At 43.5% G+C, this 11,601-nt stretch overlaps 1 protein-coding gene across 1 annotated transcript; it reads left to right on the top strand.

The window, feature by feature from the left end:
* Positions 1-2,473: 2,473 nt before the first annotated feature.
* zbtb39 (zinc finger and BTB domain containing 39) lies at positions 2,474-10,587 on the top strand. Its single transcript, XM_031844700.1, has 4 exons — positions 2,474-2,558; positions 5,740-7,038; positions 7,123-7,482; positions 8,359-10,587. The coding sequence occupies exons 2-4, from the start codon at positions 5,773-5,775 to the stop codon at positions 9,322-9,324; spliced, it is 2,592 nt and encodes an 863-aa protein (XP_031700560.1). The 5' UTR covers positions 2,474-2,558; positions 5,740-5,772; the 3' UTR covers positions 9,325-10,587.
* Positions 10,588-11,601: the final 1,014 nt, after the last annotated feature.

The following is an 11,601-nucleotide window of genomic DNA, read 5'->3' as shown; positions in this document are numbered from 1 at the left end:
TGATGGCGAGCTGTCTCTGTTTCCGGCTCTCGACCTCCTTGACTCAATTTTCATTGTTAAAGTTGGACAATGGAACAAACTGACATTTTGGTGCGCGGAATTGCATTGCATGTGTTCATTCAATGCAATAATAACACAGGCCAAGCATGATCCGCGTTTAGGCAGCATCTGCTATTAAAGGACGAACTCACACGTAGAAGACATTTGCACAAGAAGACCAATGAGAGTAGGCAATAGCCCTAAAAGACATTGTTCATTATACAACGTCAACAATGGCAAATTAATTATACTTTGTGCACAGACCCATTACAAGTTTATCTTTTTAGAACATTTGTTTTTTGTTGCCATCGATGCATTGTAAGAAATAACATCTTGAATGGTGACACTAATGCTCAATAATCTAAACACCATTAGTTCTGCGTATCATGTGCACGTGAGGCCAGCACTAAAGAATGTAGAAACCATCAGTCACGGTAGACGGTGGAAAAACCCAAGAGAAGAGAAACAATGGTGTCTATAGCAGAGAGTAATAGATAGGGGTAGAAACAGTAGCAGGGAACTTACAACTAAGCTAAGGAAAATCAGTTGCTCCACCAGCTCGGTTTACATGTACTCTGTTTGGTTTTGCAGTAAACTCATTTCATATTGAACTCCACTGAATCTGTGTGTTGATTGACACCAGTGTGGTAGGGGACTTCAAAACATCTTGGGTGTCATTTATAAAACAGTGCGTAGGATCCTCACTAAATGTTTGCTTACGCACAAATTAGGAAATGAACGTACCCAAACCATGCGTGTGAAAAGGATTTTTTCTGACACAGAAATCGAGATGCTTGTGGGTGAAGTTGTCCCTGAACACCCTAATTATTCTAGTCACGTAGTCCTCTAACAATGCTCGTCCATCATGCAGCATTGCAATTGTCACCGCAATATGTATATGTTTACAGCAATCAGACTGATTGCTTCCAAAATGATTGCGACAATCAGTCTATCCCTCACCATGGGATATTATTTGAAACACATTTCATTTATCTATTTAAGATTTGTTGTGGTGAGCTTGGCCTGCATCATGATAAGGACTCATACGATATGGAGTGTAGCGATTGAGCAGTCACTGGCTTTATCTCCAGACTTTGCTAACTTTGCACTCTAATACTTGCACTGGATAGTTGTTTTCAGATTGTCTGTATACAGTATATCTGTCCCTACGGAATAAACCATGAATTGAAAAATAAAGTTGTGCTCACTGCAGTGATTTTACACACAAATATAAAAATCTAAAATGTTACTTGGTGATATATGCACAGCATTTGAAGATATTATTGAAAACAATTGACTTCTACAAGTATTTGATGCTATTTGATGTTATCTTGCTATGCTAATGATTTAATGTGCATGGTGGGCTCCACAGGTGACCACTAGTGTCAGTAGTCCTCTCCTATGCACACCTGGGTGCAGACGGCGCTGATGAAATATTGAGTGGGTTTTGATTTGAATTCATTTATATTTTTTTGCAAATGAAAGGTGCTTATGGAAGAGTTATGGCTCACTAGCACAAGCAGAAATAACAATGCTGGTTTGAGGGTTTATGGCATGAATGTTTATAAAGCTGATATACAAGTAACGTGTAAGAATACAATTACAAAACAATTAAATAATTACGAGTCAGTGTTTCCATACAGGTGCGTACATTTTCCCTCAAATTTGTTTTGATGGATATCAACTTTTGCATGGGAAGTGGCTTAGGCCTCCTTCAGGCCTTGTTTTGAGCGAATGCAACGGTTATAAAGGAGACACGTGGCCCAGCTGAGGGTTTTCTCCCACAGTAACATAGTGAATAGTATGAAATTCACACTTCAAACATCAAATACATTTACATAGAGGTTTTTTTTTTGACCATTAATATATTAGAAGCCTCAGATCTTTTGAATCCGAGAGGCCTGGGTCCTGAAGTCTTGAATCCTTAACTTAATTGACATTTTCACTTAAATAAAAAAGCATTATCAGCTAAATACACTTTACGCATTCAAGTACCATGATGCAGAATGGGTCCTTTATTATACGGTAGAATATCATATTATTATGTTTTTATCATTAACAAACACATGTAATATAATTTTAATGTTGTAGTTCATTAATGTGAAGCCAATTTTTTATATTTTCTATACTACTATGCAGGTTCAAAGTTATATTGTTTACGTTTCTCACCAATAAATTGAAGAGCCTATTCAACATTTCCCTCTCAAATGTAGTGTAGAAGTAGAAGTACAAAGTCATATTAATGGAAATACATAAAAATTGTACTTCCTCACAGTACTTAAGTACTAGTTACTTCCCTCCACTGTCGTTGATTCACGCCATCCTATCTAAACTTGAACCCCTTCCCCTGCAGTACCTCATCCAGACTGTAGGGAGCGCCTGCGATGCTCTTTTGTTGACATACGTCACAAACATGCGACGGACGATCACAGGGGTTGTAAATTATATCCGTGGACGACCACCAGAATCCCTTTGAAAACATAGTGAAAAGAGAGGAGTCTTCGACACCTTTTAAATGGGTAAGTCACAATGATACCAACGAGACGGCTACATTAACTGAGGAGGATTTTTTGCCACGAATGAATTGTAAAAATGTGTCTGATTTAGCGTTTAGTGAACAGAGTTGCTGTAATGAGTCTAAAAAGGTGGCTACGCTCCGTTAGCTTCTTGTTGGAATGAACAGTCTCTGAAATGTAAACTCAAGAGTATAAACACGGAAAAAGACTGATACCACACAACGGTTACTTTAAACACCTGTTTGTGTTGGTGGGAGGGAGGTTAGGTTACCAGCTTATTTCTGTACCTCTGATGGTCGTTATTATTTTCTTTCACTTCATTAATTAATAAGTATTCTTGTTATGCACGGGTTTGATGGGTAATATATGTTAAATGATGATGTTTATGCCTATTTCCTTTGTGTTTGTATTCATTGAATTATGTCAATTGTTATTGTTTACTTTGCAGTGGACGTGATTTGCCTGTTATTAGTGTATTGTGATGAGTAGTGTGAGTGAGTATTTCTGTATTGTCACCATGTAAACTGTGTGTACCCCAGAAAGAAAAGCTGATGCGATGCAAAAGCTAATTGGGATCTTAATACAACAAACAAAGTATTTAAAGTAACAAAGGTCTTAAATACAAATTGGGTGAAAATGCCCCCGGCTGACTGCGTATGGAAGTCTGTCTGATTATTTCACTGTAATCCTTTAATATTTGAAGACAATCAGAAACCAAAGAGACAAATATCCAGTGATCTACATATTGTTGTTTTGCAGAAGACTTTTACCTCTGCTCATATGAATTTGCAATAAAATGAAGGCCGACTTCTACCCAGTTATTGGCTACACGTGCCTCGCTACTTTTACTGTTGCAGTAAGTTATGAATATTTTCTTATATTCAGCTGAGCTCACACATGACAGCGAGAACCAGCCAAACAGTCTGAAAATACGCTGATTTAAGGCCCAATGAAATGATTCTGCTGTTAGTGTTTGTCTAGCAGCTTCCAATAACATTTCAAAGTGCTATACATAAGTACATACATGTGTTTTCTGGGACAGTAAGTGTTTTATAAACCATTTATTTACACTGAGGAAGCCAGTGCAAAGATTTGAGACCTGGAGTGATGTGATGCACTTTCTTCATCTCAGTGACGACTTTGTTTGAGCCTTGCTGAGGCCTTTTCATATGTTTTTAGATGATTCTGGCTGATTTTGTGGTTGATTTCTGACTTCGTTGGTGATATTTTACGTTATTGATTGGAGCTGAGTAACTGTTTCTGATATTCAAGATCTAAAAATGTTGCTTGTTTTTCATGCACTGATGAAGTTTGAGACTTTGGGCTGTTTTGCTTCCATAACGTTCTTCAGACGAGTGGAAAGAAAAACATCCAAAATACACATTCATGTGTTCATTTAACTACAGAACTGCTACTACTTTGTATATTTGTACAAAAACAACTGGGGGAGCTTCCTGGTGATATGTATTATTATTATTATTATTATTATTATTTATTATCCATATTCACCTGAAACTGTCTGGCGTTGAGTTGAGGCATTACATTTTCTCTGGAGCAGAATAATTGAGAGATTTAATGTATTTCTTCATATTTTATGTTTATATCCACGACTATTTCCGCAACGTCCGTTACCTATTTGCTTGCTCGTTAGGTGGCGGTAGCACACCTTGTGCGACTGTCATCCGCATTTTAACCCGGACGAAGGACGTGTTTACCCAGCCTCACACATTTGATGGCTGCGGCGGGGAAACGGGACCGAACGTGGGACCGGGAGGAGCATGACGCCGCGAGCCGGTAAAGCAGCACAGGCTCCGGCACCGGTAAATAAATGCACATTCAGCGAGAAGTGGCTGGAGGCGGAGACCGATTCACGCGACCGGCTGAAACTATGCAGCGATGGGTTCAGCACGAGGGGTGAACTTTGTCATAAAATATTCAAACTGGGGACAATGGGTCGTAAAATACTGGAATGTGCGCTCTGCTAGCGGTCGGTCGCTGCTGCTGCTGGTTTTATACTAAATAGAGATGATATGTCCACTCTCCGTCAAAGACATCTCGTACTTCTGAAGACAATTCAACTATTTAGAAACGCTCTTGGATCGGCTCCGTCACAAAACCTGCACACGGGCTCGTTTCTGCAGAGCTCATGAAAAGTTGACTTTTCAGAGAGACGAGTTCGTCCCACAAACATCAGAGTAAAATGCAACATACACTTTAATGCTGCAGTGATATTAATGCAAAAAACACCATGTATGGTAGTAAAACACTGACGGGGAACAATGCACAGTGAGTACTACTGGTATAGTTTGATGTAATACTTGCATACTTTTGCTTAGGTAAGGTTTTGAATGTTTGTTTTTTGAGTATTTTTACTACCTGATGTTTAGGATCTGAATACTCCTGGACAACACTTGTTTTAATGTACCCGTATTTGTTTCTTTACCATATTTTATTGTACATTTTCATATTTTCTATTCTAAATTTTCTATTTTTATTGATTATTTGTATTGATCCTTGTGTGTGTGTAACGAACTTGGTAATAAACTGCATGATTCTTATTCTAATCCTCTGCAAAACTTTATTCTTTTCATGCTCTCGGTCACAATTACCTTAGGCCTGGACTCATTGTTATTATCTGAGAATAAGAATACTTTTTATTACCTAGTACTTTATTTATACACGGGATCTGTCTTTGTGTGTACTTTGCACACTCAAAGCAAAACATCTAGTCTAATATAAATGGTTAACATAACTTTGTACGGTGGAGTGCTCTACCAAGACTCTGCTCTTTTATAGAAAGAATTGAGATCGTCTTGCGTTCACATTTTTGTCGTTGTAGGTCAAAGGTTGTAGTGACCGGGTTGTCAAGTTGTATCTACATTGCCCTCTTATGTTTGTTTGGTAAATGCAGCCAACGTTGTTTTCCATTGGACTTTACAGTTTTATTTTTAGTTAATGAGAAAGCAGTTATGTTTGCTGATGTGCACTGAACAATTCAGTTATTCAAACTCAATAATGGTGTATATACTGTAGTCTAGTTAGTTGATTTCTTCTGCCGCAGTAATGGTATTATTCTTTCTTCTTAGAGGTATTAAAAAACGTCTTACGTCATTGAACTTGTACTATAAAATGTGCAGATACCCTGCTGTCAGTCTGTTCTGACTCCTCTTCTCTGCTCCTGCAGTTGGATAGTAGCACACCAGGAGCTGCAGCAGGGATGAGGATCCAGCTGCAGGGTCCCGGCCACGCTGCCAGCTTGCTCGCTCAGCTCAACGGCTGCCGCCAGTCGCGCCAATACTGTGATGTGTTCCTGCAAGTCGGCAACCGCACGTTCGCGGCGCACCGAGCGGTGCTGGCCTGCGCCGGGACGTACTTCCGTAACCTGTTTGCCCGGGCGCCGTCCTCGTCCACGGCTGCCTTCTCCTTGGAGTTCATCTCCCCGGCCAACTTTGAGAAGCTGCTGACCTTCGTCTACACGGGGGAGATCTTGACTGATCTCATAGATGTCGGGGTGCTGTACGAGCTGGCCGAGAGGCTGGGCGTCGGTGAGCTGGTGAGGGCCTGTCACGCCACCTTCCCCGACCTGCGGGCTTCTGCGTCTGCAAACTGTAAACCGGGTAGTCCAGGAGACCTCGCCCTGAACTCGAGCATGGTTGCCGCTGCTGCGTCCACAGTGGCCGCCGTCGGTGCAGCTTCTGCGTCGTCCGTGTGCTCCTCTGCCGCCTCCTGCTCGTCTCTGTCTTCGTCTGCGGCCCCGACGCCTGCTGCCGCTCCCTCGCCGCTCTTCCAAACCAGGGCAGCCGGGGCCGGCCATGAAGCTCACACCGGGGCTCTGTCTCTGGACCTGAAGGAGGAAGACGTGCAGTCTCATATCGGCTACGGGCAGATGGCAGCAGATCAGCAACAACCAGGAGGACTCAGTCTTTTGACCGGCAGCCACTCCAGACAGTGTGGCGGCGTGCTGCCTCCGGGGCCTGTTCTCCAGCTGAAGATCGAGCCAGGGCTGGAGGAGGAGGAAGGCGGCTGTAAGGACAGAGATGGACGAATGGTTTCCCAGTGCGCACGAAGTTCTGTGCCTCAGAGCAGCGACGCTGCACCGTCTGACTCCTGCTCCTTCCCCGACTCCTCGGCTCAGCTCGGAGCCGAGGCCTGCGCCCCGACGTCGTCCTCCGGAGAGCCTCTGGGCAGCCTGCAGGTGGTGTCAGTGGAGGGCGGCATGGGGGACGTCCAGAGGGACGGCAGGCTGGTGTTTGGAAAGGTGGAGGAGGGAGAGAATGAGGAGGAGGAGGAGGAGGAGGAGAGGGAGGCTCTGAAAGGAAACGGTGCCATGGAGGGAACAGAGGAGGAGCAGTGGAGACAGCTGGCAGGTGAGATCATCGAGCTGAGTGACGACGAGAACTTCATGGAGGAGGGAGATGAGGAGGATGATGAAGACGAGCTTGTGTATGTGGAGAACGGAGACGGAGGGAGCTCAAGCAGCCAGGTAATGTTTGAATTCCTCTGCACTGAAATATTTCAGGCGAACATAAGTCCACACAACAGAATTAATGCTTTTTCCCTCCTCCAGGTGACGGGGAACATGCTGCCGTGTAAAGCCTGCGCAGTGCTTCTCCCGGCAGACCCGGATGCCATCCGAAGACACGCCGAGACCCACCTGACGGAGCTGGGGCTCTGCAGAGTGTGCGGGGCCTCGTTCCCGGACTGCGAAGCCGGTGTCGCCCACTCTCTCTCCCACGTTGGCGTGCAGCTCTTCACCTGCGACATGTGTCACTTGCAGTTCTGCAGCCAAAACAAACTGCTGCGCCACCACCGCCACGCGGCCTCCAGCTACACGATACCACAGGTGGCGCTGACCAGCAGCAGCCAGAGCCTCGACCCCGAGCTGCAGTGTGCCGCATGCGCCAAGACCCTCAGCAAGGACTTCCAGGTGAGTGGACATTTTAGATGTGTGTTTTTGGTGAGGAGTATGCCGGTTTCTATCTGAAAATTTCAGGTCCATTTTGTACATAAGTATGTAATAATAATAATAATAATCTTTTTTTATAAAACATGTCAGAACAATACAAATTTAAGGAAAAAGAGTAAAATAAACAGGAGTATAAATGAGGGAATTTTTTATTATTATTATTATTTCGTATTAATTGGGAGTTATTGTCAGTTTCGGCAGGTTTCAAGTCTCTGCAAGCTGATTTTAATACTGTAGTGAACTTAATTAAGATGACTGGCTGCCTGAATGATCAGTCAAAACATTTGCTTCGTAAAATTGTTGGCAGTAATTTAAAGTATTCGGTGTAGAGAGCTGAGATGATTATTCAACAGTAGATCGTCGGAAAATTTATCGGCAACAAATTTTGATAGTTTAATCATGAAAGTTCTGAAAGTCATGAAACATTCTTTTGTTTCAGCTCCTCAATCGTGACGACATTCTGCTTTTCTTATGCGAGCTCGTTGTGGCTTTTGTTATTTGAAGACATCAACTTGGACTCTAGGAAGTTGTTACAGGCACTTCACAATTAATTGATTAATCAAAGCAATTATTGGCAGATTAAACGATGATTATAATTGTAAGTTGCAACCCTTGTATGGTGTGTTTATATATACGGTATAGTGGACTCATTCACAGAAATGACTGTTTGTAGCCTTCGGCTTGTTACAGTGTTTTGAGACCCGTTGTATAATTGGGACCAGAAAACGTATTTCACCAACAGAGAAGTCAGACGGTAAGAATATGGAATTACAAACAGACTGCTGCACCGTCATGAGATCTCACGTTCATTCACACGTTTCTTTACCTCCTTCACAGACGGTCAAAGACCACCTGCTGAGCCACGTGTGTCCCCAGAGCCTGAGCTGTGGCGTGTGCCACCTCCCCCAGCTCTCCTTGTGCTCCCTGCTGTGGCACGCCCTCGCCCACCTCTCTCTGCCCGTCTTCACCTGCCCACACTGTGCCCGCTGCTTCGTGGAGCGCTCCATGCTGGACCGACATATGACTACGCACGCTGAGGAGGCGGCAGCCAAGGAGAGGGAGCAGTTTGCTGCGCTGAGGGCTTACAGAGTCGGGGGAGGCGGCGGCGTGCCGGGAGTGGAGGAGTTGCATTGCTTCCTGTGCCCGCAGACTTTCCGCTCCGCCGCTGCCTTTCAGTACCACCTCAGCCTGCACACCACCGAGTCCCTGGTGAGTGTCGGAGGTGCCAGGGCCCAAGGCTGGCTGGGCAAACGTAAAGCGGACCAGAATCTGGAGTGCCTTCCGTCTTCCTCCTCTCAACGGGAGGTCGGCAGCCTCGTTAAAATGAGCAACATGGGTCTGGGGCTGGGAATGAGCTTCAGCGTACCAGATAAGTTTTTTCAAGGGGCGTTACACAGCCTGCCCACCGGGGTCCTGACCAACGGGAACTCGGGGCAGGACGGGGGAGTCGGGGCAGCAGGCGTCCGTGGGAAATGGTACCGGTGTCGCTACTGCGGTAAGTGCTTCGCCCACTCGGGGGAGTTCACCTACCACCTCCGCATCCACACCGGGGAGAAACCCTACCAGTGCAAAGTGTGTCTGCGCTTCTTCAGAGGGCGCTCCACCATGATCTGCCACCTGAAGACGCACGCCGGAGCCCTCATGTACCGCTGCACGGTCTGCGGCCTTTTCTTCTCCACGCTGAAAATGGTGTCGTCGCACATGGAGCTGCACACAGACCACCTGCCCCCGGACTTCAACATCGAGCAGACCTTCATGTACAATGACCACTCTAAAGAGCCGCTGCCCAACATGGACGTCTGACGCGTCGGCAGGGTAGTTTCCCCTACTCGTCCCTTTTTACCTCTCTCTGACACCTCCACTGTGTCTGGTTGTCGTGGACCACATACCGCATATAATAGAATAGGGCTGAAACTAATGGTTATTTTCTTTATCGATTATTTTTTTTCGATTAATCGTTTGTCTAAAATGTCAAATCAATTTTAAAAATGGTTGTCTCTCTAAGTATAAGGCGACATCTTTTAAATGAATTGTTTTGTCTCAACAGTCCATAAGACATTCAGTTTATAAGGATATAAAAAAGCATTTCAGAAGCTGCAAAAAGAGAATTCTGACATCTTTGTTTGACAAACAACAGATTTCTTTTCTGTCGATGGATTGTTGGCCTCGGCTCTATAATAGACGTAGACTTGTAGAATGTAGTGGACATATTATCTGTCGGATGCTGTTCACTGAGTTGACCTCTTTGAACTAAGATTAAAAAGAAGCCACTTGGTGGCAGTGTATCCTGTTCAGTGTCAGTGAGAGAAGGGAAGCCGGTGGCTTTGTTGACCGTCATGCAGCACTCTGCTTATATTCATCTACTCCGAACAAGTCTGTATCTTCACCACTGAAATCTGAGGATTGATTTCCGTGTCCGTGGTCGATGATTATTAAAGTAGCGCCTCATTGTAGCATAGAAATTATTTTCCTATATTTGCAGTCACTATTTTCACACTTTTTTAAGGTCTTGGAAGTTTTTCACTCCAGAGATACGGGACCAGTCACATAAAAGCTTGATTTAATTGGTCATTTAAACATAAAAAAAACGTGTTATTTGTTGTTATGAATGCTTTCAGATTCTGCCACTGCTGTATTCATTTGAGAGCGTGTGATCAGTTGTGCTGTAGAAATTATTTAAGTGCCCATCACAAGTTTGTGTCTTACCTCATATTTATGATGGCTGTATAACTATTTATTATTTGTATGCCTCTATATGTTGTCTGTTCCTAAAGCTGTATGAATGTTGGCTTTTTAAAAAAACTATTGTTCATGAAAAGAATGAAATAAATGCCTCTCGGAAGACTGTTATCAACCCGAAACTATGTGTCAATCTGTTTTTTGATCACGTTTGAATGAAATGAAATGAATGAAACCTTTATTGCCCCAACGGGTTTTCAGCTTTGCACAAAGAGCTTAAAAGAATATCAGAAGAACAGCAACAACCATACATGACAGTGATGCTGGGCGATATGGAGATAACGTTTTTGACCCAATACCTCAATATCATTACATTACAGTCATTTAGCAGACGCTTTTATCCAAAGCGACTTACAATTCAGATTCTATCACATTTCTACACCGTAGGCACAACTACGGGAGCAATTTTGGGGTTAAGTGTCTTGCTCAAGGACACATTGACATGCGAATAGCAGAGCCGGAGCCGGGGATTGAACCGCCGACCCTCTGATCCACTTAGCCACAGTCGCCCTAAGTGTACAGCCTACAGTATATCAATACTGTAGGCTTGACTATTGGTGCGTTTACAAAATATTTAAAGAATGAGATGTTTAACGAATCACCAGTGATGTAGATATAAAGGCTAAGTGGGTAAAGGGAGAGAATGGGACAGTCTGATAAGTGAAGTAAATAACATCACTTTACTGTAATGCCTCATTTAAAACCAGGAAATGCCAACACTTGTGCTATTTTATAATATCCAAAATCTAAGACGATATCAAGTCTAATGTCACAATATCGATATATCGATAAATTGCCCATCATAAAAAGCATAATTTGGGAAATCTATAAAGGACATTAGGTGCAAGTTCATAAGGGGGTCAACTTCAGAGCATTTTAAGCATTTGAATTGTGTGTGATGCCTCTTGGACCTGCTATACCTTCATATTTAGACAGAGGGTGCAGTGAATCTCATTGTACTGGTCTGACATGTACGTTATACTGCACATTGGTTCCCCAGTTATCCTGCCACCATGTTTAACCCTGTTCAGTTTGCTCTTGTTTTGTACAGACAACACTCCCCCCTAACACTGAATACAAATGGTCAATATACTCTGAATGAATCAATGTCAGCGCAGCTCGATGTCCACATTAATAAAGCTTCCAATCAATAACAGCCCCCAGGTCCTTGTGCTCCTTTACACTTTCAATGGTTATGTCGTTCATAATTACAGGGGACAGAAAGGAGTTTCTCCTGAGATCAGTATTCATTTCTTTATGTTTAAAATTCAATGAGTCGACTGAACACCAGTTGTAGAAGTGGTTAAACTCAGCTCTTCACTGTCCTGAACCACAAAGTCC

The sequence above is a fragment of the Anarrhichthys ocellatus genome, unplaced genomic scaffold, assembly GCF_004355925.1.
Source record: "Anarrhichthys ocellatus isolate YVR2014 unplaced genomic scaffold, GSC_Weel_1.0 scaffold5, whole genome shotgun sequence".
In the NCBI taxonomy this organism is placed as follows: domain Eukaryota; kingdom Metazoa; phylum Chordata; class Actinopteri; order Perciformes; family Anarhichadidae; genus Anarrhichthys; species Anarrhichthys ocellatus.
This window is presented reverse-complemented; position numbering and strand designations above follow the sequence as displayed.

What these genes read in the sequence shown, in the direction of transcription:
- zbtb39 (XM_031844700.1), top strand. Translation starts at nt 5,773, where the DNA reads ATGAGGATCCAGCTGCAGGGTCCCGGCCACGCTGCCAGCTTGCTCGCT. An exon ending in GAGGGAGCTCAAGCAGCCAG is followed by an intron (nt 7,039 to 7,122) that starts GTAATGTTTGAA and finishes TCCCTCCTCCAG; the next exon opens with GTGACGGGGAACATGCTGCC. An exon ending in CCCTCAGCAAGGACTTCCAG is followed by an intron (nt 7,483 to 8,358) that starts GTGAGTGGACAT and finishes CCTCCTTCACAG; the next exon opens with ACGGTCAAAGACCACCTGCT.